Raw genomic sequence first — 26,500 nt, forward strand, 5'->3', positions numbered from 1 at the left:
TTGCGCTGAACGTAAATAGGTTGATGGTGATCACGTTCTTGTTGGTCTACTGGCCAGCTGTTTTGAAATGCAGTGACTTGTTTGGGCCATCCTCTTGTTATTTACTGGCAGGAGACCAGTAAATGTTTGGCATTTTACTGGCAAATGTTTGTGTGAAACTGTAAAGCAGATGAAGCGAATGATTGCAGCCAGAGCCGCGGGGCCGACCTGCGGGAGAGCCGGCGAGCGCTGGCACGGCTGTGGAATGCTGCCGAGACGGCCAAGCACGTGCTGGCAACACTTGAGACAGCCCAGTGCTTTGCCGAGTCCGTCTACGAGGGAATGGATATCAACCTCAACATCAGCAGGTGTGTACCTTGATAATGTTACTCTGCCTCTGGAGCGCATGTGATAGACTGTGAGACATCATTTTTATGTAGCACCTTTGTTTCCTTGTCATTTTCTTTTCTCTTGTCACACCTTCTCTAATCACTACCATATTTATTCGAATGTAAGGCGAGGTATATTGTTCTCAGTCTGCCCAATGCAGGCTTTTCCTCGTGACAGTGGAATCTTGCAAACGGCGCAAGAGACAAAAGGGTTTATATGCTTTACAGAGCAACTAGCTGTAGGTAACCTATGTACCTTCCTCTCAATCACAACGCAAGCCTTTCCAACTTTAAGTTGGCAGAAAAAAGCCACATCCACTTCAAAACTTTTGGCAATTTTTTGAAGTGATAAGCTAGTCTTCTTGTTTTTGCCAATTACAACCGTTTCTCTTGAAGGATGAGATTTTATCTTTTTGATAAGTCTCTCAGACGCCGTCGCCAGCAAAAGCGCAGGATAACCTACGTCCTCGAGACAGCTGAACTGCTCCTGAAAACTCGTAAACTCTGTGGGCACAAAAGACTTGGTAAGGGCGGAATCTAAAGAATTGAAGAATTGAAAGCAATGGCATTCTTCACAATCTTGGAATGGCCTGACGCATCACTTGCAGAATCTCATGAACTTGCAGAAGGCTTTGACATACAAAAGATGCATAATGATTGTGTTTCCGAGCCATCTATTGGTTTGTTTGATTGTGAGATCCAAATGCTTGGCGATTTATTCCTTGTGACCTAAAGACATGCGCACACAGATGCGTCTTCCGTTTTTTTTTTTTTTTTTTTTCATTTTCTTAATAGAGTTCAGTTGTTAAACAGCACTTATCCTATGTCCTTCCTTTTTGTGTTGCTGTCATTTTCCACGCTGATCCAAAGTTTGCTGGCATGTACTTATGTCGTAAGGGAAAACTTGGAATACCCAGGGAATTAATTATATGGCTGTTCTGTAAAAGTCGAGAAAGGAGCAAGTTTTTTACCGTATATGTTATAAGTCTGTGGGTTTATCATACTGAGGAACCCATAGGCATCGTGAGAAACAAGTAAGATTTATCTAAATTTAGTAAATTAGCAACTTGATCCGATCACCCAGCTTTCAAGGCACTGAACTTGGCTGGATGTTTAGGGTACATAAAGCATACCCGGTCTAGAACGTAGCCGAGATGGCGGGTTTTGGGGACGGGGCATGGGCTATGGTTATGCTTTTCTGCTTGAACCACATGTCTACAGTACTGCAGTATAAAACAACAAAGTGAATAAAATAGAAAACCTTGATGATCCAGGGTATAGAGCATGGGTTCTCAAAGTGGGTTCCGCGGAACCTACGGGTTCCGCAGGCCCCTGCTCGGGGTTCCGCGAGCCACTGATAAATTTTCCCTGGTCCCGCTCTCGACAAGTGTCTAAAACGGCGAACACGAGGTGCGCTTGATCCAAAGAACCTCCATTACCCATGTCCGAGTGTCAAAAAGCACGTCACAGCGCGTAACAGCAACGCGCGAACTGCGCAATAAATACGCAAGCAGCTTTTAGCCACCCAACCTCTGAGAACGGGCAGCGCGCCTAAGCTTTCGCACTTGAATCTCGGAAGCCGTAGCTTGCCGCCTTTCTCCTATTTGTAGATAGGGTAGGTGCCGATAGCGTGCGCACTGACGTATACGTTGGCGGAATAAAAAAAAAAAAATCCGCGGAGCATTGCAAATGCGCGCCGCAGAAGAGCAATAACGGCGTAGCGACCAACCGAAACGAAGCGGCGCAGTCCGCATCGCCGTGGTCCTCAGCGGCAATCGTGCGCAGCACGTGATTGACAGCAACGCCGGAGCGCTTCGTGCCTGTGCCCGTAAAGACTTAATTCTTGCGTTTATCGCCGCGCATAACACCGTGTTAGCGGCACGCCGCGTGCCTTCATAAGTGCGTAGTTGCCATCCATGATCGCGTCGATAACCACCGCAGTTTCGTCCGCAGCGGTTGCAGCAAACAGTAGTTTCGTTGTCACTGGGTGCGCACGTCGGCTGCGTGCCATGGCTGCGTGCCTTCACAACTGCGTAGTCGCCTCCCATGGCATCGTCGATAGCGACCGCGGTTTCGTCCGCACTTCTTGCAGCTAACGGTAGTTTCGTTTTGACTTGGTGCGTGCGTTGGCCGCCTGCCTTCTGAACCGCAAGGTCGCCATCCATGATCGCGTCGATAGCAGTCGCGGTTTTGTGCGCAGCGGTTGCGGCAAGCAGTAGTTTCGCTTTGACTCAGTGCAAAGCTGTCGAAGATATAAAGCACCGGCTACATCGCGATGGACGGACAATTTGTTGGCGAGCAGCTGAGTGGCGAAAAAATAATTGGGATGTGCGCCCGTTGGTGCAAAGCGCGTCTCAGATGAAAACGCGCGCCGCGAAGGATGTCGCGAGGCCTTCGCCGCTGCTAGCGCTAATCAGTCATGCGATGAAGAGAATTTCAGCTTCCGCACTGGTCTTGTGCTAAATAGAAACAAGATTTGATGATTCATTGAGTAAATAAAAGCGTGTTGACGTAGTGAAGCATTTGTTTATTGTTTTCTTGATACCCTCGATAATACGACAATCGGTTAATTGGGAGGGGGGGGGGGGGATTCCTTGGCACTTTATGGAGCTTAGCAGGGTTCCCTGGGATGAACGTAGTTGAGAACCCCTGTATCATACTGAGGAACCCATAGGCATCGTGAGAAACAAGTAAGATTTATCTAAATTTAGTAAATTAGCAACTTGATCCGATCACCCAGCTTTCAAGGCACTGAACTTGGCTGGATGTTTAGGGTACATAAAGCATACCCGGTCTAGAACGTAGCCGAGATGGCGGGTTTTAGGGACGGGGCATGGGCTATGGTTATGCTTTTCTGCTTGAACCACATGTCTACAGTACTGCAGTATAAAACAACAAAGTGAATAAAATAGAAAACCTTGATGATCCAGGGTATAGAGAAATGCCGTTGGCACTGACAAATTGATTTCCTTGCGTGTTCTCAATGTCTACAACCAGGGCTCGGTTTGAGTCCCTGCTGGGCTCCTTGCTGAACCGATGTGCAGAGCTCGTCGACGAGGTCCTGCGACAGGCCAGCCTCGAAGCTTCCGACATCCACAAGGTGAGCGACGACCCTTGTTGCTTGAGAAAACAAAATGTCAAGGCACAATAATTTTGAACTGTGCACTCATTGTTTTGGCTCCTCAGGCAGCATTAAGCCTACCAAAGTGGGCACACAACGCTGAAAGAGCTTTGAAGTATGGCGTGATGCTTTCGTGTGTGTTTATGGCGTCCATTGCCTCTGAGATGGTTCGTTACTCTTTATGCGAGTGCAGCTCTTCACAAGGACTGTCTGTTACTTTTTTCCTGGTTTTGCTGGAGTACAGTGCTGGGCAGTACCATCTTCAACAGGGACACTTGCAGAAACCATTGTGAGGCATCGTGTTTCACACGGTAGCATTCTGATTGGCCACATCTGCGCACATGAATGAACCTGTATTAAGGCTTTGCCTGTCGTCAACACGAATTAAGAACTTCAGCAGAGCCCTTAAGGCCTTGAGTGCCGAAACCCGTCGGGACCAGTGTCCTAAAACAAGACTAAAAAGAATAAAGCAAGAATAAAAGCTCTAAAGGCTAAAATAAGCACGAAGCATTCTGGCATTGCTATCATTCCCGTATGATTTCCACCGATGGCTATAGCAATGCGAACTCCGTCGGTTCGTTTTGGTGGACACTAACGCCGTTATGGCTCGTTTGCGTCACATTTGCGGCGCTCGCCGAGCTTCGAGAGTTGTCCAAATTAACCGATAAGCGGCCAAATACGTTCGAATTAAAAAGAGTTTTATTGTATTAAGTAATGCACATGCCAGGCCGGGACCAAAGGACGTGTCCGAATTAACGAGGGTGAATTAACAAGGTTTTACTGTAACGAGTTGTGAATTAGCAAGCTTTTATTGTATTTATTTATTTTACATACTGCAGCCCTAGAAGGGATATAGCAGGAGTGGGTACCAAAGAGAATTCACAAAGAATGGTGCAGCAACCAACATTAACACTAATGTTACAAAAACACTAGATATTTGAATGTGATGTAGTAGCATTAAGTGCAGGAATAAATTCGTTAAGAGGGGGGAAAAATGCACGCTGCCAGATAACGTAGGTAAGTTGTTCTGGGATAAAAACTGTATTTAAATGTATTAGTATGTGGACAGAAAGGCTTCATGTTTAAGCTCGTGGTAACTCAGTGGCCAGGTTTTGAGGAGTCTTGCAATTGGTGACTAAAGAATTCTACCGTATAAACCGGAATATAGGTCGAGTGGGAACATAAGCCAACCCCTTACCTTGAAGCGAAAAAAAAAAAGAATGAAGGCAACAAAAATATCACTGAAATGCATTTATCTTCACAAAGGCATTCTCACCGGTAGCGAGCGCGCACAAAACTTCCATACAGAGTCCGCAAGTGTGTCCTCAAGTTGTGGATGCACTGCATGACGCCCACAAAATGACACTCAACGTGGGTTGGATGTCAGTTTTCCTTTCGTGCCCACCAATGTTGCACGCTTTTTTCAGTAATGCCAAATTGGCACAATGCGGCCACATTGCCGTTCGCTTCAGTGAAGCCCTCAACTTTTATCTTGAATGCTGCTGAAAACTGTCCGCGTGCTGCTATACTCATTGCTTACCAGACAAAAAAAATAGTCACAAGCGGTCAATTGAAACAGTGCACACAAGAAGACATAGCAAGAAGTGAAATATATATATATATATACAGTAGAACCTCGTTGATACGTTCCCGCTTACTACGTTTTCCCGGCTCCTACGTTCATAATCGCGAAAAATAAACATCACCCCATAGAGGCATGTGTTAATAAGTTCCGGTTAATACGTTCCTGGAAAATACGATTATTCGGCAGCAACGTTCAGCATTGCGGCAAACTGCGGTCGTATGATACGTTCTGCAGCGAAAAATTATTGAGGTGTGCAAAAAGGTCACTCTCATGTGCTTGTGGAGCGCTAAGTGGCAGACGGCCCCCGCGCGGCTTCTCTGTATTGCTCGTTCGCCCCCGCGGCTTCTCTGCAGTGCTCAATTTCCCCCCTCCGCGACTTCTCTGTATTGCTCGTTCGCCCCCGCGGCTTCTCTGCAGAGCTCAATTTCTCCCCTCCTCGACTTCTCTGCATTGCTCGTTCGCCCCCGCGGCTTCTCTGCAGAGCTCAATTTCTTCCCTCCTCGACTTCTCTGCATTGCTCGTTCGCCCCCGCGGCTTCTCTGCAGAGCTCAATTTCTCCCCTCCTCGACTTCTCTGCATTGCTCGTTCGCCCCCGCGGCTTCTCTGCAGTGCTCAATTTCCCCCCTCCGCGACTTCTCTGTATTGCTCGTTCGCCCCCGCGGCTTCTCTGCAGAGCTCAATTTCTCCCCTCCTCGACTTCTCTGCATTGCTCGTTCGCCCCCGCGGCTTCTCTGCAGAGCTCAATTTCTTTCCTCCACGACTTCTCTGCATTGCTCGTTCGCCCCCGCGGCTTCTCTGCAGAGCTCAATTTCTTCCCTCCGCGACTTCTCTGCATTGCTCGTTCGCCCCCGCAGCTTCTCTGCAGAGCTCAATTTCTCCCCTCCGCGACTTCTCTGCATTGCTCGTTCGCCCGAAGTGATGAAGCGCGGCAACAGCGGCGAGCGAATTGACCTTTGCGTTACCTCGCCCCTCGCTTCAACGCGAACTACTAAGCGGCGAAAAAAGCGCGGCGGACTACCCGTCGCAGATCGCTTTCAAGATAGGCCACCAACGCGATCGTATCGCCGAAGCGGAACGTCGTAGAATAGACACTCTGTTTCCGTCCACTGAAACCCTTCCGTGTTGTTATGCTGGCGAAAATCCTCTCCTTCTTTTTGCGCCAGTACCGCACGCAAGTTTTGGGTTCTCCGAATAGTACCGTAGATTTAGTGTCGCACTCGATTCTAACGCGCACGCGCAGTTATTTATTATTATTTCTTTTTGGCTCCGACGCATTAGCCGCACTAAAATTAGCTGTACAGTCGCGCTGCTTCTGCTGGTGGCGGCTGGAACGTCGCAGAATAAACAAAGCCTTCCGTGTTGCTTTGCTGGCGAAAATACTCTCCTTCTGTTTGCGCCAGTACCTCACGCAAGTTTGGGTTCTCCGAATGGTACCGCAGATTTAGTGTCGTACTCGATTCTAACGCGCACGCGCAGTTATTATTATTTTTTTTTTTGCTCCGCCGCATTAGCCGCATTAAAATTAGCTGTACAGTCGCGCCGCTTCTGCTGGTGGCGGCTGATGCAAGGTTTAGTGCAAGGCTACACGCAGCTCAGTACTGCGCAGTGCGCAATTCGTGACAGTTGCGATCGGTAGCGGTAGCATGCAGCCGAGCATGGCGACGAGGAAGCGCAAGCCTTTGTCGATTAAGGACAAGCTGAATATCCTAGCGGCTGTCGACAGGAACCCGAAGAGGAAGCGAATCGACATAGCGAACGAACTTGGACTGCCAGCGTCTACTGTGAATACCGTTGTGTCGAAGCGGAAAGAGATCGAGACGAACGCCATGGTATTCAGCGGCGCAACAAAGCAAGCTCGTGGAGCCCGTCATGGGGAGCTGGAGGAGGCGCTGTTGAAGTGGTTTAAGCAAGCACGGGCCTCCAGAGTTAACTTCGACGGCAGCGTGCTTAAGGAGAAAGCACTCGAAGTTGCCGATCTTCTTGGAATTGACGACTTCACCGCCTCCAACGGGTGGATAAGTCGCTTTCGAGCTAGGCATGGCATCGCCTACCGGCAGGTGAATGGGGAGGCAGCAAGCGTGAATCTGGCCGACGTCGCTAAGTGGTTATCGCTGCTCCCCACAATAATTAATTCTTTTCATCCACGCGACGTTTACAACGCGGATGAACTAGGTCTTTTTTATCGAGTTCAGCCTAGCAAGTCGTTAAGCATGAAGGGCGAGTCCTGCCACGGTGGAAAAGTCAGCAAAGACCGAATAACTGTGTTGCTTTGTTGCAATGAAGACGGCAGTGACATGATGAAGCCGTGGATGATTGGGAAGGTGAAAAACCCAACATGCCTGCGGAACATCGCTCGTTTGCCTTGTATCTACAAGAACAACACGAAGGCGTGGATGACTTGCGAACTTTTTGAGTCCTTCCTGCGTTACCTTGACGGACGACTCGGATGCAAGGGGCGCAGTGGCCTGCTGTTCTTGGACAACTGCGCTGCCCATCCGAAGGACACGTCATTCCTTCACAACCTTCGTGTGGTGTTTCTACCAGCAAACACGACCAGCCACCTGCAGCCTCTTGACGCTGGTATCATCAAAAACACCAAACATTTGTACCGCAAGTGCATTGTGCGACGTTTTCTTGCTCGTGTGTCATGTGGCCAAGACCCCGGGAAACTATCAATTCTCGACGCAATGCACTACTTCAAGACTTCTTGGGAGAGTGTGAAGCGTGAAACAGTTAAGAACTGCTTCAAGAAGTGCGGTTTTCGGCGTCAGCCTGCAGCCGAGGATACGGAGTGCAGCGAGGACGACCCCGTGGCGTGCGACTACGACATGGATGAGGAATTCTTGTCTACTGGTGCCGATGTGCCCTTCGCCGAGTTCGTCGCGATTGACAACGATGTCCCGACTTGCGAGCCGCAAAGTGTCGCCGAGATCGTAGCAGAGGTGGTGGGGGACGACGCAGCGGAGGTAGTGGCGAACGAGGCGCCTGAAGACGGCGGCGACAACGAAGGCTTGCGCCCACCGGCTACCTTCGCCGAAGCCCTTGCTGGCCTGGAAGCCTTGCAAAGCTTCTTTCGCACGAAAAATAACGAAAATGCGGACAATGGTCTGCAATGTGTGCAAAAGGAGTTGTTCCTGTCGAAGGGTGAGACGCACCAGCAGAAAATAACAATGTTTTGCAAGAAATAAATGTTTTCTGCCCTTGCACCTCAATATGGGCTTGTCAGCTTCAATTTTTACTGCGTTCGGATCGTACGTTTTCCCGGATCGTACGTTTATTTTTCGCGTATTTTTAAAAAACGTATGAACGAGGTTCTACTGTATGTGCAAGCAATTACATTTTCATATCGATAAGGCTTGGACTGTGCATTATCCAACATCCACGCCGTAGGTTGCCAGACGACAACTCACATTCTGCTAAAGGTGGCTATATAAGACAAGGGTTGACTTGAGCCTCCCTTTTTCAAGAAAATATCTCGATTTATATTCCGCTTTATACGATAATGCAGCACCAACAGTGTGCAGTCATTCATAGTCAAACACACGGTGCAGCAGGTTGAGACTTACCGTATTTTCACGATTCTAAGCACCCCCCTCTATTTTTGCGAAAAAATTGGGAAAAAAGTTTGCATGCGAATCTAAGCACCCCCTTATTTGTTAAGAAGAGTGCGTTGCCAAGGCCGCCAAGCGCGCTTGCTCACTCTCTTCGAGTCGGAGCCGTCGGAGTCTCGAGGTGGCACGGTGTCTGCAGCGCGATCTCGCCGCACAGCAGGACTTCAGAGGTGCACGGACTCGTGACGCCCGCGAGCCGCGCGGAGCCGGAGCCGTCGGAGTCCCGAGGTGGGACGGCATCCGCAGCACGATTTCGCCGTACAGTCGGACTGCAGAGGCGCGTGTACTGGTGACGCCCGCGAGCTGCACAGACTCGTGACGCTCGGGCGCCGCGCGTAGCCGGAGCTGTCGGAGTCCCGAGGTGGCACTGCGTCCGCAGCACGATCTCGTCGCACAGCTGGACTACAGAGGCGCGCCGAATCGTGACGCTTGCGCGCCGCGCTTAGCCGGAGCTGTCGGAGTCCCGCGGTGGCACTGCGTCCGCAGCACGATCTCGTCGCACAGCTGGACTGCAGAGGCGCGCCGAATCGTGACGCTTGCGCACCGCGCTTAGCCGGAGCTGAGCGTCACGGAGATTTTTCGAATCTAAGCACCCCCCCTCACTTTGGGCATCGTGATCATGAAAAAAAAGGGGTGCTTACAATCGAGTAAATATGGTACAGTATAGACCACTTATAACGTAACCGCTTATAGTGCAGGACCGGATATAGTGCGGATAAGTGGAGGAGACGAGCACGTGGTGCGAACAAACAGCCAGTGAGGCTGTAACCAGAATCTTGAGTGCGAGTCGTGAAATATCACGGCGCTATGAGGGCCACGAAACGGCGAACGCTCGCCTCACGATAACGGCAGTAAACGAAACATCAGCGAGCGAGCGGGCAGCGCCGGCACAGCACGGCGAAGGGTGCACGCGGAGACGTGGAATGTGAGGGAGGAGGGCGGCAGGGAAGCGGATTTTGCCTCGGCAACTCCACCGCTTCGGTGGCTCCCCTCGCCCTCCCTCGTAGCTCCCTCACTTTTGACTGTCACCGTGCGCGCCCGCCGCCATGCAGGCGCCGCCTGCTACAGCTGGCCCGGCGCCAGCTCCCCGAAGTTTCGTTTTCTGCCATTATTGGGAAGCGGGCATTTGCCGGCTTGGGTAGCGAGCGGGCAGCGCCGGCACGGCACGGCGAAGGGTGCACGCGGAGACGTGGAATGTGAGGGAGGAGGGCGGCAGGGAAGCGGATTTTGCCTCGGCAACTCCACCGCTTCGGTGGCTCCCCTCGCCCTCCCTCGTAGCTCCCTCACTTTTGACTGTCACCGTGCGCGCCCGCCGCCATGCAGGCGCCTGCCGCTACAGCTGGCCCGGCGCCAGCTCCCCGAAGTTTCGTTTTCTGCCATTATTGGGAAGCGGGCGTTTGCCGGCTTGGGTAGTTTCGTTGGCCGGCCTGGGACAGCGCTGTTGCTTCCCTCTGCGCCGTAGCCACAGCGTGCAAGGTCCACACGTGACTAGAAAGTAGAGGAAGCATAAAGGAGAAAGAAAAGTTCACTGCCGTTTCCTACTCGTGGCTACGGTAGCGTGGCTGAGACGTTGGCATGTACGCGCACGTTCCGGCGCAACGCAGAATCGGCGACCTTGACATTTGAGAGAGGGTGAAATGCCCGCAGCTTTTTTTTTTTTTCGTTTTTTTTTTGTTTGTTCGCGTGCGACATTGAGGGGTCTCCCCTAAGCTTTTACTCTATGGCGGTGCCGAAGCAGTGCCGGTCGGAGGCGCCACCGCGTGATTTGGTTCAAATTAGCAAGATTCGACTGTAAATTGAATACAAACGTTCTAGCCGCATTCCTGGACTGTCGCATACGCGTGGCGGCTCGGTGCACATGTTGTGCATATGTGCAGGCCTTGAAAATTGTTGCTTTGGTTATAGTGTGGTACCGCTTATAGTGCGGATATTCGCGACTCCGGCGACTTACGTTATAAGCGGTCTATAATGTTGCAGCCGCAATTTTCAAAAGGGGATGCATGCCACATGTTTCCAGATGCTGAAATTAAGTTTTGGGAGGTTTATATAACAAGTTTTGTTTGCTCACACACCATGTGAGGTCCATGTAATTGTCTTCAAATTTAAAGGCTTTTATGTTTTGGGTCATTGCAGTGATAGATTTTATAGTATCTGTCCAAGTGTGGGTGGTTGCGAGCAGCGTTGCATTTCCTCTCTCTCCTTGCCTTGTCAAGGTGGTGCTGTGTGGTGGCTCGACAAAGGTGCGCCGACTGCGCAGCCTCCTGGCATCGCGCTTTCCCACATCACAGCTCCTGGACACCCACAGCCCCGATGAAGTGATCGCCCTGGGTGCAGCCATGCAGGTGGGTTGCCTGTCTACTCGGTGCGAGTGCAGTCAAACCCGTTTATAACGAACTAGATAGTTCCGCAAAAAGGGGTCATTATATGAGTAGTTCGTTGTATATGGACTCGCCCTGAACGCTTTCCCTGCCATGGGGAAAATAGGTGTTTTTTTTTTTTTGTATGTTACGGCAGATGTTTTTTTTTTTTTTTTCTGAAGGAACTACTGCACTCAATATTTAATGTAGTACATAAACAGAAAGCAAAATGAATGCACTTTTCACGCATAAAAGTTGTATTAACGAGATGTATGTCATAAAAAAGATAATTTATGTTAAAATCAAGATTGTGCGATAAAATTGAACCAAGTTTGTAAAGACACGCTTGTATCCACGAAGAAAAGAAAATGTTACCAAAATTATGAGATACGCAAAATGTATGGCAGTCTATTAGCATACCTGCCAACTCTTCCGAATTTTCCGTAAAATGTACGAATTTGGACCCGTCTTACGATTTTACGAATGTTGGCTCAATTTTTACGGAAAAATGGTTATATTCGCGAAATAGTTTTTTAAATTTTTAATAAATTCACACCGTTGCTGGTGGGTAGGGGCGCCACTTACGTAGGGGCGCATAGAGATGGAGGTATGCGCCGTAATCTTTATTGTCTGCAGAGTAAGGAGATTTTTCAATCTTTGACGTTGCCTTCGTCATCGGATTGTTGGACTACCTGACGACGGCTGGAAGTCACTGGTTGTCGTTACTCTCAACATAGAGGTCCACCTGTACGTAAGTGGCGCCCCCAGAGACGACGGCGATTTCGGGTCGATGCGGCAGGCACAGTTTCGGTATGGGAGGCTGTGGCTAGTCGTCTTGCCTAGCTGTCACCTTCGCTAGGCTTTTTTCGCGAGTACAGTAAAAGCTCGTTAATTCAGACACGTCCTTTGGTCCCGGCAGGCGTTTGCATTATTTAATGCAATGAAACTCTCGTTAATTCGGACGTATTTGGCCGCACATCGGTTAATTCGGACAACTCTTGGTGCTCGGCGAGCGCGGAGCGCCGCAAATGTGCGACGCAAACGAGCTATAACTAGAGTGTACTCTACCATAACGGCATTAGCGTCCACCGAAACGAAGCGACGGAGTTCAAATCGTACGGGAATGACAGCAACGCCAGGACGCTTCGTGCCTATTTGAGCCTTTAAAGCTTTTATTCTTTCGTTTGCCGGCGCGCATAGCACCGCGTTGGCCGCGTGCCTTCAAAACTGCGTAGTCGCCATCCGTGATCGCGTTGATAGCGGTCGCGGTTTCATCCGCAGCGGTTGCAGCAAAAAGTAGTTTCGTTTTCACTAGTACACTCTAGTTTTCACTCAGTGTCCGTGCTGTCAGGGAATGGAATACGAACTCCTTGAAAAGACCAAAAGAAAAAAAAAAGAAATCTGAGCCATTCCACGCCGCCGCGCGTTGTTTTCCATCCTTCTCCGCATCGCCAGCCTCGCGCGCCTCTGTCCCGTTGCCCTTCCGCCCCTCCGAACACGAATGGTCCGCGCCCATAGCTCTAAGCCACGCCACCCTCCGAAACATGAATGCACCGCGCCAACACAACGTTAGCGTCCACCGAAACGAAGCGACGGAGTACTGGAATGACAACAACGCCGGAAGGCTTCGTGCCTATACGTGCCTAGCTTGCGTTTACCGCCGCACATAGCACCGCGTTGGCCGCGTGCCTTCATGACTGCGTAGTTACCAACCATGATCGTCTTGATAGCTGCCGCGATTCCGTCCGGTGCGGTTGTGGCAAACAGTAGTTTCGTTTTGACTCGGTACGCACGTCGGCCGTGTGCCTTCATAACTCGGTAGTCGCCATGCATGATCGCGTCGATATCGACAGCGGTTTCGTCCGCAGTTGCAGCAAACGGTAGTTTCGGTTTCACTATGCGTGCGTCAGCCGCGCGCCTTCAGAACCGCAAGGTCGCCGTGCATGATCACGTTGACAGCGGTTGCGGTAAGCAATAGTTTCGTTTTTACTCAGTGTAAAGCTGTCGAGGATGAAGAGAGAGAGATTGCGGTTGTGAAGAGGAAGAGGCGCACCGTCTACATCGCGATGGGCGGCGACCCGGCGACATTGGCGAAAAAATAACGGGATGTGCGCGCGCTAGTGAAAAGCCCGTCTCAGATGAAGACGCGCGCCGCGGCCGCAATGTGAAGGAAGTCGCGAAACCTTCGCAGCGGGGAGCTCTAATCAGTCGCGAGATGACGAGAATTGCAGCTTCCGCATTGCGTTTATGCAAAATAGAAACATAATTTGCTGATTCATACTGCAAATAAGAGCGTGTTGACGTAGTAAGCATTTGTTTATTGTTTTCTTGATACCCTCGATAATTCGATATTCGGTTAATTCGGACATTTGTTTCGGTCCCGTGAAATCCGAATTAACGAACTTTTACTGTATGACCTGTTTTGTGGGCCTCGCTCTTTTTTTTTTTTTTTTTTTTTGTGCGACGTGCTGCTGCATCGGGCGCAGTGCGACTCCGGCACTCCGGTGTTTTGTAGCCGTAGAGGCTGCGAAGTGCTCGAAGCCTCGTCAGCACTAGATACTATCAGTACTTCCAAGTGTGTTTGAAGTCGTACCCCTCGGCAGAATTCCCGTGCACGCCCGCCCCCCCCCCCCCCCCCCCGCCCCCCGGTCGCGAGTTTACGAATTTGCAAGTCTTGAGGTTGGCAGGTATGCTATTAGGCACTATCTCCGAAAAAATAACAATTTTACATTGAACAGGTATTCTTCTACAAAATTTTAACTGCAAGCACTACAGTTGGGCGTGCCGGGCTGCGGCCACCGATGTTCCAGGCTGGTTTGCGTCGTCGGCATCCTCTGACTCGCTGCTATTTGATGTAAGATTAGCTGCAGAGGCAGCGGAATCGCGATATCTGTGATCTCCCGCAGCGCGCGTGCTGTTTCCAGAGCCGGACATTTTTGCATTCTACTTTGGTGATCGCAAAACTTCGGAGCGCATTTAAAAATGACCGCCTGGTGGGAAAAAAGCAAACTGCTTAGAAAACAAAAATATAGTTTCTCCTCTTTCACATCCGATGGCGCAGTGTGTTTGTGAGCGACGCGAAAGGTCTCGAAAGCAGCGTTCTCCTTTGACGATCGCGAAACTTTGGAGCGCGTTGAAGAATCACCGCCTCGTGGGAAAAAGCGAACTGCTCAGAACACTATAATATAGTTCTCCTCGTTCACGTGCGATAGCGCAGTATGTCCATGAGTGACGTGGAAGGTCTCGAAAGCGGCATTTTAAACAATCGACCGAGTGCTAACGATGTCGAGTGGGCTCGGTACAGAAAGAGTTAAAAGCGCTGAAAAATGAATCGCACTGAAGCTGGCGACAGCAGTTACAATTAATTCGGCAGCACTTTGGTCCGAAAACCAGATTTTCAGTGTCATTTTTATTGTGAAAAACAACAAAAAAGTGAACCCACTACACTTAAATCTCATTATAACGAAGTCGAACGGGCCGCCGAATTTTTTTTCGTTATAACCATTAGTTCATTATAACCACTAATTATTATACGGCTACTTACAGGTAAGTCATCACGGAAGTATTAGCTCCCGTCGCAGCCGAGTTGCTGTATCTACAGTAAAGTGCTAACCGAAAAACAACGAAAAACTGGGATCAAACTCAAGAACACAAGAGCTGATTTTATTGCGCTCGTCGCTAACCGCGTAGCCTTTCATGTAGATGGCACGAAAAAGTCTGTGATGCTTCGCTGCTGCATCTTCCTCAAGCGAAGGACGACCTTCTCAGCAGCAGCTGCTATCTCGAGACCATCTTCGCCGTCTTCGTACCTGCCTAAGTCTCTGGCTTTTCTCTGGAGCAGTGCCCCAATCACGGGCAAATTAGCAGCCCGTGCTTCCAAAATCCACTTGAACAGTGCCTCTTCCACTGCTTCAAAGGCAGGAGACCGAATCTTCTTTCGTGTACCTTTTACGCCGCGTGCAACAGCGCCAGTGATGACTTCCTTGCTGCTGTTGAGAATTGTAGAAAGTAGGCTCGGGCGCGATGCCGAAGTCGTTGGCCACTTGCATTTTTTTCGTCCTGATGCAACAGCTCTAATTATGGCTGGCTTTTGATCCAGAGTGATAACTTTCCGTTTTCGTTTCAAGCAGCTGCTACCGTCAGTCATTTTCCTATCGTGTAACCGGCAACACGACGTAAAAAGCAAACGAGCGCACAGCACGCTAACAGAAGTTAGGCTTGGCCAGCTTGGCTTTGCTAGCTTGGTCAGCTTGGCTTGGGGCGTTGCCGGTGCAGCGCAGCCGCAGGAGATTTAAACTGGTACATTAAGAGACCCGCAAAGCGCCGTGTATTTCAACAAATGAGTATTTTGTATGCAAAGTGGGCGGTTAATTGTCATTCTGGAACGAAACGTTTTCGTTATATCCCTTGATCAGTATAAAGCGTTTTCGTTAAAACAAATTTTAAACACGTGGGTTTCTATGGGGAATTAAGATTCTTTTGTTATATCCATTATTTCGTTATAAACCGTTTCGCTATAACGAGATTTAAGTGTACACAGGTCATGCAGCCAACCGCAACTGGTGACCAGTGTTCACACCAGCAAGCCTGACATGCTTATCATCACACCAAAATGGCTCAAGAATTGCCTCACCCTGCTTGCAACATCATCCTCACATAAAATAAGTGTCAGCATATTCAGATGTTCAGCTCCTGCACCACACCTTGGTTCAGTAGGCTTGCAACTGCAGTCGCGTGAATAAAAAATCGAACAGAAAGCGACTGAACAGTCGCTTTTTGTGCGATCAACTTAGTCGCACAACCTCTACGACTTGCCCAGGTGAATGATTCCTTACTGTAACAGTGACAGGCTCTCCCGGTCCTCAAGAAAAACTTCTCAGTGCACACAACTGCTGCAGCATCACCTCCTGTGGACTCTGAAATACAGTGGAATCTCATTCATACTATTCTGCATAATACGTTTTCTGGATTTTTTTTTTTTCTTTTCCCAGCCAACGTCCCCAACGAGCAATGTATTTTCAAATGGTTATTCCGATCACGTTTTCACCTGAAATTGGATAATACAGCTGCAGAATTGGGCTTTTGCTAGTGTTTCTAAAATTCATAGCTTTATATTCCAGTGTACTTGCTTAATAGCATTCCAACGACCCACAAACCTTTCCTATCGAGTTTGTCACCACTTACGCCTATTTTCACACTTTTTGGAGCTTGCTTTGGATAATGAGATTTGTGGATAATACGTTTTATTTTCCGGTTGCCGTTAAGATTGTATCAACGAGATTCCACTGTACATGCACAGAAGCTGCCTTTGTCAGAGTCCGTGGGGTGCACAAAACCCCGCACAAATCGCTAAGCGCAAATGTTTGTGATACCTCAGTGGTTGGTGCATCCGGATCCCCAGTAGCTATTATGGTCTTTAGTTTATAGTTTTAAGTTGATTGTTTCCTTTGCCCTTGTCATGGGTGGATGGAACGACAAAGAAATGCACCAAGCCAAGATTCAGGCTTTCAGTGCTGTCATAGTAACAAAATCACCAAGGCATTTCAGCTCGCGAAGGACGAAAGAGACTTCTGTGCAGCAGCCAATGCTTTCTTCGACATTGTTGTCCTTTAATCTTCCTTCTTTTTATGCGGTCACGGCCTTTTTTCTCATGCTACCCACTTCTGCAGAAGCTCCCTCGCCTTGTTCCAGTTCCTAATCATCGATATTGGCTGCACTGTCGTGACACATTCTGTATGCGCTCTTGCAAGTTTTCTAATTGCGCTGTGCTGTGTGCGTTCTCTTTTTCTGATTTTCCGCACACCTTTGTCATGTCCATCGCAGGCAGCCCTCCTGTCCTCTCGGGGCGAGTTAGTCCGGGACGTTCCCCACCACGTGCAAGTTCCAGCCCTTGCCCGCAGTGTCTGCATCAAGGTGAGCTTGCAGCGAAGGCCAGGCGACCCCTGCTGTCTGCATTTAAAATATTGCATTTGCAGGAGCATAATGCAAGTGTTTGTGTGGTTGGTCATCAGTTAAGAAGCAACTTGCATCGCATTTGAGGATGTGCATCAAATTTAATGCAAGGTTCTCCTCTTTGGGCATCAAGGGACACTAAAGAGGAAATTAACTTGATCTGTACTGGCAAACTACATTTGCACAACATTGATAAAGTATTGAAACAATACTTTATCAGTCCTGGTGAACAAATTGATCATGCTAACTCTGCATCGTTATGCCTGCAGCCATTGTTCGTATGGGTACGACTGGCAAGCAACGAGTAGCTGTAACACCATTGCATTGCTTATGCATGCTGTTTGCAGTGTGCACACTCCCTCCCATGTGCATGTGGGAGTTGGCTTTTCCTCAATACTCAGTTGCACGGTGGTTAAGCTTGCTGCAGTTTTAAAGGCAACAAGCCCAATTCTTATGTGTCTGAGCATTGCAGAGCAGCATTTTGTTCCTGTCTCCTGGGCTATCTAACCGTGCCTAACAGTAATTTTCATGCTGCCATTTTATTTTTATTGGGGCATCAAACAACCCAAGTGAAATGTTAATTATCTCGGGGGCCAAATCTAATTGCATATTTGAAATCGGCAGAAAGAACCTAAATTGGTCATGAGACCAAATTTTCCAAGCTTGCATGGCATGTTAAACCTTACGCATCACAGAGCAAGCTTGCAATATTTTAGCATATTTGTTGTGGTGGAAAATTTGCGCGCCATTTTTTTTTACATCACATTTAAGGGGGGACGCGGCTTTCGCATCGCGAAAAATGGCTAAAAAATCGATTTTTTGAAAATCACATTTTCAGTTTCTGTAACTCTTATTCTATCTGATTCCGAAATATCATCACTGAAAACCAAGTACAGTGAAAGCTCGTTAATTCGGCCCCCGTTAATTCGGACATTCGGATAATTCGGCCTGCTAATTCCCTCCCTTCAAAAATGTACATATGTCTATGGCAGCGAACTCTCGTTAAATCGGCACGAAATTACGCGTGCACCGCTTAATTCGGACTGGAGACAGGCCAATACCGGCGCTGAAGTGAGTTTTTGGAGTTTTGGAGCGCAGAAATCAGTACTGGCACGTACACACTAGCCGCAAAACGCGCGCGGCGCGCCGCCGGCGGCCAAAACGCAGCTGCGGCAGGGCGGCCACACCAACCGGCGGCGCGCCGCTGCGGCAATCACGTGACAGACTAGACTCTTCCCCCCCTCAACGTTGCCCCCCTTCTCGAACTAACCGCGTTGTCATGGCAATCGTGGAGCTCTTAGGTGCCTAGGGACATAATCGCTTAGGGACTTTTGAGGCACTGGTCTCCGCTGAGCGTGGCTCTCTTATCTCCGGGACCGGGCGCAGTGACCTTGCCGAGCGCAGCTCCTACGTGCGTAGGGAGCGAATCGTTTAGGGCGCGTTGGATATCTGGCGGTGTCTGGGCCACGCCGGCCGCGCTGTAGCGTTTGTTCAGGGCCGTTTATAGTCCGACGTAACGCGAGCGTGCACGCTACGTCACGTTGGCGGAAACGAACATCTCAACGTAACCGGCGGCTTCCGACGCGGCCCGATGGGCACGGCTCCTGACCCATTCGCGCGTTGGTCGCGCAGAATGCGCCAACCCACAATGCATTTAGCGCGAAGAAATAAAGGCGCCCACTCCACTTCGCCGATGGTCGCAGACAGCCCTTCAAAGCGGCGCGCGGGCTTGTGATCATATTGCGCATGCTCCGAAGATAACAGCCGACGCGCGCGCGTCGGAAGAGATGGCGTTTCGGCTGGCGCAGCGTGGCTGGCCGCGAACGATGCTGACCTGCGCGCCGATAACGTCGGACTAGAAACGAGCGGTCGGGCGGGTCCGCATGACACCAGTTTCCCGCGCGCACGTCAGGGAAGCGGACTGCTCTCATTGGTCTCCTTCATGCGCGGCACGCGGCAAACCGCAAGAAATCGGTCCTGGAGCGATCCCTTCTGCGGCTAGAAAAACCCGTTTCGCGGCTGCTTTCACGGCGCGCGCGTCTTGGCACGCCGCGACGTGAGCCGAAAGAGACGCGGCGCGCGCCTCGGCGCACGTCGCGGCACGCTTGCACTGGACGGGTTGGCGCATGTGCGAAAAGTCGACCTTGCCGCCCAGCTTTCGACGAAAAAACAAACAACCATCACGGACTTCTTTACGAAGTGAAGGTATGGAATAAAAGCCTTGTTCATATGCATATTTTGTTGTCCATTCGATAATTCGGCATTCGGATAATTCGGACATTTTTTTTACTCCCTTGAGATCCGAATTAACGAGGTTTGACTGTAGAAGTGTTCTAAAAAAATTGTTGTATCAGCCAAGGTGCCGAAAAATTGCGCGGAAATCGCGAAAAAACGGCGTTTTTCAAGCCACGATATCTTCGGAACGGCGCAGCCGAGCGCCGCCATCTTGGTCTCGTTGGAAAGCGCATTTCTCCATCTTCAAATCTACCGCTTCAGCTATCTCCTCCATACAGAAACAAGCACACAAAAAGCAAATGATTGAAGGTCGTGCCGGAGCCACCGATTGGCCGCGCCCGCCACGTGACTCCAGCGCGGTTCGCCATTGGTCCGGTGCTCGCTCCGTGATGGCGTCGTCTGCTCCGCTTGTTGCGGTGTCCTCGCGAGCTCCGGGCAGTTTCCGTAATTTCGGCGAGTGTTAAAGCGGGCGCAATATGGACATAGCAGTAGTGTGGCCGATCCCGCTTTTTGTGGACGTCTCAGACCCGCGGCTAAGCATTCCGAGCATCGGTGACGCGGACTTCGCGACCGAGCTTCGGGCACGGAATGCTCGGACACGCGGCTAAGCCTCTCGCGCGTAGGCTTCTCCGACTCGGCGATGAGCACATCGCGTGCGGACTTCTCGGATCCTTGCCTAAGCATTTCGTGCGTTGGCGCCTCCGACTGCGCGACTAAGCAAATCGAGCGTCGACTCCTCGAGCCCGCGGCTACGCATTTCGCGCGTCGGCACATCGCTCAACAAGTGTCGACTCCTAGGACCCGCGGCTACGCACTTCGCGCGTCGGCACCGCGAGCGTCGACTCCTCGAGGCCGCGGCTAGGCATTTCGCGCGTCGGCACCTCGGACTGCGCGATTGAGCTTACCGAGCATTTGGATTCGCGACCATGCAGGCATTTCGCGCATCGGCACCTCGGACTGCGCGACTAAGCTCGTCGAGCGTCTATTCCGCGGACCCACGACCAGGCATTTCGAACATCGGCACCTCGGATCGACCCGCGACTTAGCACATCGCACGCCGACTCTGTTATCGTAATGCCACGATATCTAGTAATAATACCTATCATACCACCCCTTCATAAAGAGAACCTCATCATGAGCTCTGTTCACTAGGCCACTTGGGCTGGCACAGACACCTGGCTGTAGAAGTGAGGCATGATACAAAAGTACAGGCTGGAAAGCACCTAGCAGCTGCATTGCTGCCTATCTATCAGTGGCTCTCCTAACCTCCATAGCCATTGTCAATGGAAGATGATTCAGAAGGCTGCTGAGAGCTTCATTCAGTAACATGGTCGATTCTACCAAAAGAAAACAGTGCCTCACTGACTGCACTATAGGCTGCTATCAATGAGGCAGTCTGCAGATACAATGCTAGAACTACTGTATATTTATGGCCACATAGTTCTGCACCTCACTTGGTTTGAAACCCATGGGCACCATGCTCTTTGTAGAGCAGCAGCAAAGAATGCCATACAAACATGAAAAAGGCAGAACGAAGGCTCAGCAGACCAGAGGCCACATGTCCAAGAAGCCCCACGTGACAAAACACATCAAAGATTACAACTTTGGTGCGTTTTAGAGAACTGAAGAGAAGGTGCAACTTTGAGAGCCGTTTTCTCAAAACTGTTTTTTTGCCTTTCTGCTCAGTTTCTGGAGCTGATTTCTTCGTTACCGTTTAGCCTATTTTGATTGTTTTTTTTTTTTTGTCACGTTCCTTGGACTACAGTGCAGGTCGAGACAGTCTCGCATTTTTATCTTGACATTTTATAAATTTATGGCGTGGCTATTCGTTCACCCCGAAAGTGTGCTTGGTGCGAAGGTAACTTGAAAAATGACTATCTAAAAAATTTGTGTTGCGAAAAAAAAAAACTAAGACTGTCACGACCTTCAGCACGCATTGAGCTATGCAGTCAATACTCAACGAGCCTTCCATCATGTTTTTTAAGCTCCCCAGGCCCTCCAGAAAGTTCAAGAGAGAAAAATTCTGCTCAATAAAATGTTCTCAAGGTATCACTCTGAAACTTTTATGGAAGTATCAGGGAGACATTCTAAACATTTGTGCCAATTTTCATCAAAATCCATGAAGAAATCAGGAAGTTGATTTTCAAAGCCACGTCCCCCCTTAAAGGCCAAGTACAACGAAATTTTCGTCCATGTAATAAGGCCAGCTTTAGAGAATTGAGACAGTAGCTACTATGGAAAGTTTTCGCTTGAAATGGTAGTGGATGCATCACAAGACACACAAGAATCGATGGTTTTCACACCGAAACTGAAAAAACTGCCGCCATTACTACTTGTCGGAAGTGACGTAGAACTCGTAGAGGAACCAGCCCCTGTGTCATCTGCTTGCCTTGCTTGTACCGTACCCGTGTATCAGCGAACAGGTCCTGCACATCTGCTAGTCAGCGAGTTAGTATACTCTGCTAGCTGGCTTGTGCGCTGTGCCCATGCTGTTGCATGCCCGCGATGTTCTTATAATGGGAAGCATTCTTTTCTGAGTCAAGCTGGTTTTCTGTATCCGGTTGTCTGCGTTCAGCAAGCAGAGCCTCGATGCGTTTAGTCTCCACTTATAGATGCTCTTGGAGATGAAGAGTGTATTGGGGTGACTAAGCTAAAGACACGGATATAGTTTCGCATAGCGCAAACGCAATCCATGTGCAGTGCAGTTATGCTACATCGACGCACATGGGTCGCTCAACAGTCGTCACGTGGTTGATGCTGGAATAGAACATGACCTATCTAACATCACAGCCGCTGGACCAGAGAGCATTGTGTGCTAGCTTGGCTGACTTGCAGCATGCAGGCCTACAGTACGGGTTCACTGAAGGGAGCATGCCGAGTTTGCACCTTTGACAAACAACAAAGCACTCACTCAATGTGCTCTGGTGCGCTTGTGCTGCGGCAACAACTGATTGCCGCTCTGCTGCGGGCCACGTTTAATGTGCTGAACTATACAGGGGGCAAAATTTTGTCGATCTTAGCGTCGCCGGTACGACGTATCTGACTTCACCAGCCGCTGCCTGGCACGCTGGAAACACCAAACCACAGGGTGTTTCGCTTAACTTGAGCCAAACTTTAAAAATATGTAAATGCTACGTAGCTGGACAGAACGAAGGTAATGTTGTTTGCTGTCGCTTGAAGATACTCAGATTATTTTTTGCATTCTACCTAATTAATATTAATTAATCAACTTCTCAATTATTATAATTACACGAAAAGCGCAAATGTGCTGAGTATCTTGTAGGTACTGTAATTGTAGAGGAACATGAGAAGCTCCCGATACAGCTTTCTGTTGCTCAATACGTGCTACATAAGTGTTTTTCGAAGTGTGAAAGATGCCCGCGAATACATGCAAAGTGCCTCGAGCGGCCAGTCGTGTGGCAATTTTGCGTGTATTCACGGGCTACGTAGCATTTGCATATTTTTAAAGATTGGCCCAAGTTAAGTGAAACACCCTGTATAGATATGCCTTTAACCTTAGCTACTTTAGACCGAATCGAACAAGCAGGCAAGTACCGCCATCTGTAGTACAGTGCAGTCCACTTATAACGATATTAAGAACGAAAAATCCAAACATTATAACCAATCATCGCTATATCTGGACTGCCGATTATACCTTTGTAGTCCCGGTCGCGGGATCGAATCCCGGCCACGGAGGCCGCATTTCGATGGGGGCGAAATGCGAAAACACCCGTGTACTTAAATTTAGGTGCAAGAACCCCAGGTGGTCAAAATTTCTGGAGTCCCCCACTACGACGTGCCTCATAATCATATCGTGGTTTTGGCACGTAAACTCCATAATTTAATTTTTTTTTTTTACCTTTGTAGTCCCAAAACCAAATTTGCCACTTGCAATAAAAAAATCGACATTGTAGAAAGTAAGCTGTGACAAATAAAACGTTTATTTATACCTGTAAATAGCATTTCAGTCGTTAGGCACGCTGAAATAATCAAATCTGCACTTTCACGGAAGTTTCAGGTTCACAACCGCAGTGTGCATCGCGTCCTGCTGCTGTGCGAACACTGGTGGCTGTAATTTAGCGTGCATGAAATCAATGAACGACTCGATCGACGACATTGCACTTTGGTTGAACATCAGGTTCGATGTCAAAGACCGGCCATAGTCAATCTCTGCGTCTCTGCCGCTGCCCTTGTCGCCTCCGTCACATAAAGCCGCCGTCTGTCGCAACAACGATCGCCCCGTCGGAAATCTCTTCGCAGAACGAGTCAGCACTATCTGCACTCAGAAACTCCCCCATCGAAGCACCACCTATTTCATCGTCAGTAATGGCGTACTCCCAGAGTTAGGTAATGTCAGCAGAGTCCCCCGTGTTAGTTTCACCCATGGGGGTTCCGTCCTGGCGCACAAAGCCCGCCTTTTTCATTTATCGGCATGGCCATTGCTTCTAGCCTTCATGATCATGGCGCTCTCGGTTTTCATAATCATCGATATGATCCACTGCGCGAGCTCGAACTTCGAGTCTTGCAAAATTTGCAGCGCCATCTCAAGCGACACAGCTTTGCACTTTGCCAGTGCACCTCCTGCTGCTTCCGCGGCGCGTTTCCGTGCTCGCTGAAAGAGAGAGAGAGGCAGATTGTAAAGGGAGCGCAGGCATCGCTCGCTTATCGCATAATTTTTTCTTTTTCTTTTTCCCCTCCTCTTTTATGGGCGCTCGCACGACCGCCACGACCTGCGGACGCGAAGCAGGTGGCGCCATCTTGTGCACGATGTGCCAACTTGCGATGCTCTCCGTGGCTTTCGCAATCGATCGGTGCACTGGCGGGATGTGCTGCACGGTAATGGCGGCAGATACGAACTCATGTGGGCAAACTTTTCGCCCCGTCTCGGTTCAGGGCAACTTAGGAACGCAAATTTCACGATTATTCTACATGAGAAATGACACTCAGAAGGCAAAATTTAGATTGTTATATCCGATATGTGGTGAATAACATATCGTTATATTTTTAAAAATTTTTTTCTCGTAGCCCTAATGCATAAGTTGATACTCTTAAGGCGACTAATCGTTATAACCGATGTATCGTTATGTGTGTTATCGTTATTAGTGGACTGCACTGTGTAAGATGGGAAGTGGCGGAGGCTCGGTGCAAAGTGCGCGTAACGCCATGGCCCACGTCTGGCCTTGGTGAAGTTTCATCCACGTAATTAAATTCTGATTTGCTTTGCCGGCACTTTTCAGACTGGTGCAGAAGGCTTAATGACTGAGGTGCTGGGACGAGGAACGCCAGTACCTGTACGATGGCAGCAAGCGGTGTCCCGGGCGGAAGGCGAGAGCAGCGTCATGCTCGAGGTGTACGAAGGCGGTGGCGATGGCCAAGATCCCACCCTTCTAGCTCGGGTGAGTAATCATTGTCATCAGTATATTTAGGGTCACTGCAGGACAGAGGCCTCTTAGGCAATCCTCTAATTACCTGCCCTGCTCTGTCCTGTGCCCGACAATTTCCTACTTTCGTCACGCAACCTAGTTACCTCTTTGCCTTCCTCGACTGTGCTTCCCATCTCTTGGCACCCTATTTATAACTCTAATAGACAACTAGTTATCTCCTCTGTGCAGTGCACATCTGCCCAAGTGAATCTTTACCTCATAATCACATGTAAAGTATCAGCTTGCCACATTTGCTATTTAATCTGCACTGGTCTCTTTCTGTCTCTCAGCGGGTTCTTGCCACGGTGGGTGGCTGTTGGAAACGCTGCCCACCGTTTAGTTTAATGCCCACCGGCTTTGCTTGGCCTAATTTCTAGTGTTGTGGGAATATTCAATATTTGCTTCGAGAGCAGTTATAATATTCGTGGTTTTCAATGTGTTGGCTAACGGTTGCGAGTTTGTTTACTGTCTAATAATCAGATCCACTGGCAGCTGTAGCCACCACCGCGGCAACACAAGGCCTAGCTACTTCGACGTTTGCTACCAAGTTTCTTGCTGTTCGGTGCCATGTTTTTAATTGAAACAGCTCACCGCTATTGGTGAACTGAAATGGCACCGACTCCGCCTTTGTGATCCTCGCCAATGGCTTCGAAGCTCGGAAAGCACGGTGCGTTTTGTAATGCCAGTTCCCAAAAGTCAGCTTCGCCTCAGTACAGTAGTGTTAAGCAGTGAAGCATGCCAAAGTGGGAAGGGGCAATTGTCACGGGACACGGTATGTATTCACCCGCCATCTCCTATCTCAGTACGAGCACCAATACGCCTAATAAGTGTACTGGCAGGTCTTTAAAGCTATTTTGAACGTGCCTGTGGCGATTTGAGCCCTTGGAAGCAGTAAGAGGCATGCATTTATGTTTTCAGACTGCCCGATTTTTCGGACCTTTTTCGCGACTCGTAGGGAGTCCGAAAAATCAAACGTTGACTATATTAATTGTAGTAATTTCATCAGCTCTGTTTAACAACTGGCAAAAGAAACCGAGCTCCAGAAATGCAGGTATACGCCGGCGTCATCTTTGCCAATCTTGGCGCCCTCGTTGCCAGCACTCTTTTTTCACCGCCGCTGCGTCCGACACTAAGTTAGAAAAACCAGTTTCAGACCTTTAAAAATTTCTCATAACCTTCATAATTGCGCAGAAACTTATTTGCGAGAAAACTTATAAACACCATTTCAAACATACAATCAAACATATAATCCGTTAACCAACACATCGAAAAGCACAAATATTACAACTGCTCTCGAAGCGAATATCGAATATTCACACAACACTAAAGATTAGGTAGGCCAAGCAAAGCCGGTGGGCATTAAACTATAATAAACCCAGAAAGCGATGAGTAAATGACATCAACATGTTGAAATGTATTCCAATAAATAAGTCATACTTGAATTAATTGTGGTCTCATTCTCACAAATTAGTCCACTTAATCATTGCACGTATCCAATAATTATCTAGCATGCCACTTTGTGGCCAAGATTTTTGAACAGCAGCTATTTGACATTCGATTAAAAAATATTCGGCCAAAATCACTATTCGCTTCGAATTCACTTCAAACTCAAAATCTGCTATTTGCACAACCCTACTAACTTCAGATTTTTTTCTTCTTTTTTCGTCGCGATTCTCAGCTGTTCTTTTATCACGTGGGTAAATATTCTAAAGAAAAGTGATGCAAGAGTTGAGAAAAGTGCGCTATTCTAGTGCGCTATTAACAAAAATCGGGTAGAATATCAGCTGTCAGGAGGTGCCATCGCACCGCGTAGCACGTGACATTTTGGTGACACAATGCCACCATTTT

General features: G+C 49.1%; 2 protein-coding genes across 2 annotated transcripts in view; both read left to right on the plus strand.

The window, feature by feature from the left end:
- LOC119466450 (heat shock 70 kDa protein 14) overlaps window positions 1-26,500 on the plus strand; it is a 53,881-nt gene that overhangs the window by 14,231 nt on the left and 13,150 nt on the right. The window contains exons 8-12 of the mRNA XM_037726967.2: window positions 189-347; window positions 3,366-3,468; window positions 10,899-11,027; window positions 16,866-16,955; window positions 24,467-24,625. Coding sequence (XP_037582895.1) covers window positions 189-347; window positions 3,366-3,468; window positions 10,899-11,027; window positions 16,866-16,955; window positions 24,467-24,625 — 640 coding nt within the window. The remainder of the gene's footprint in view (window positions 1-188; window positions 348-3,365; window positions 3,469-10,898; window positions 11,028-16,865; window positions 16,956-24,466; window positions 24,626-26,500) is intronic.
- On the plus strand, window positions 5,901-8,391 carry LOC125940945 (tigger transposable element-derived protein 4-like). The gene has a single exon (XM_049657712.1). It carries the CDS (start codon window positions 6,718-6,720, stop codon window positions 8,260-8,262), a length of 1,545 nt encoding a protein of 514 aa, XP_049513669.1. The 5' UTR covers window positions 5,901-6,717; the 3' UTR covers window positions 8,263-8,391.

Source organism: Dermacentor silvarum, chromosome 10 (assembly GCF_013339745.2).
Source record: "Dermacentor silvarum isolate Dsil-2018 chromosome 10, BIME_Dsil_1.4, whole genome shotgun sequence".
Classification (NCBI taxonomy): Eukaryota; Metazoa; Arthropoda; class Arachnida; order Ixodida; family Ixodidae; genus Dermacentor; species Dermacentor silvarum.

Coding starts and splice junctions, on each gene's coding strand:
- LOC125940945 (XM_049657712.1), top strand. CDS start 6,718: ATGCAGCCGAGCATGGCGACGAGGAAGCGCAAGCCTTTGTCGATTAAG.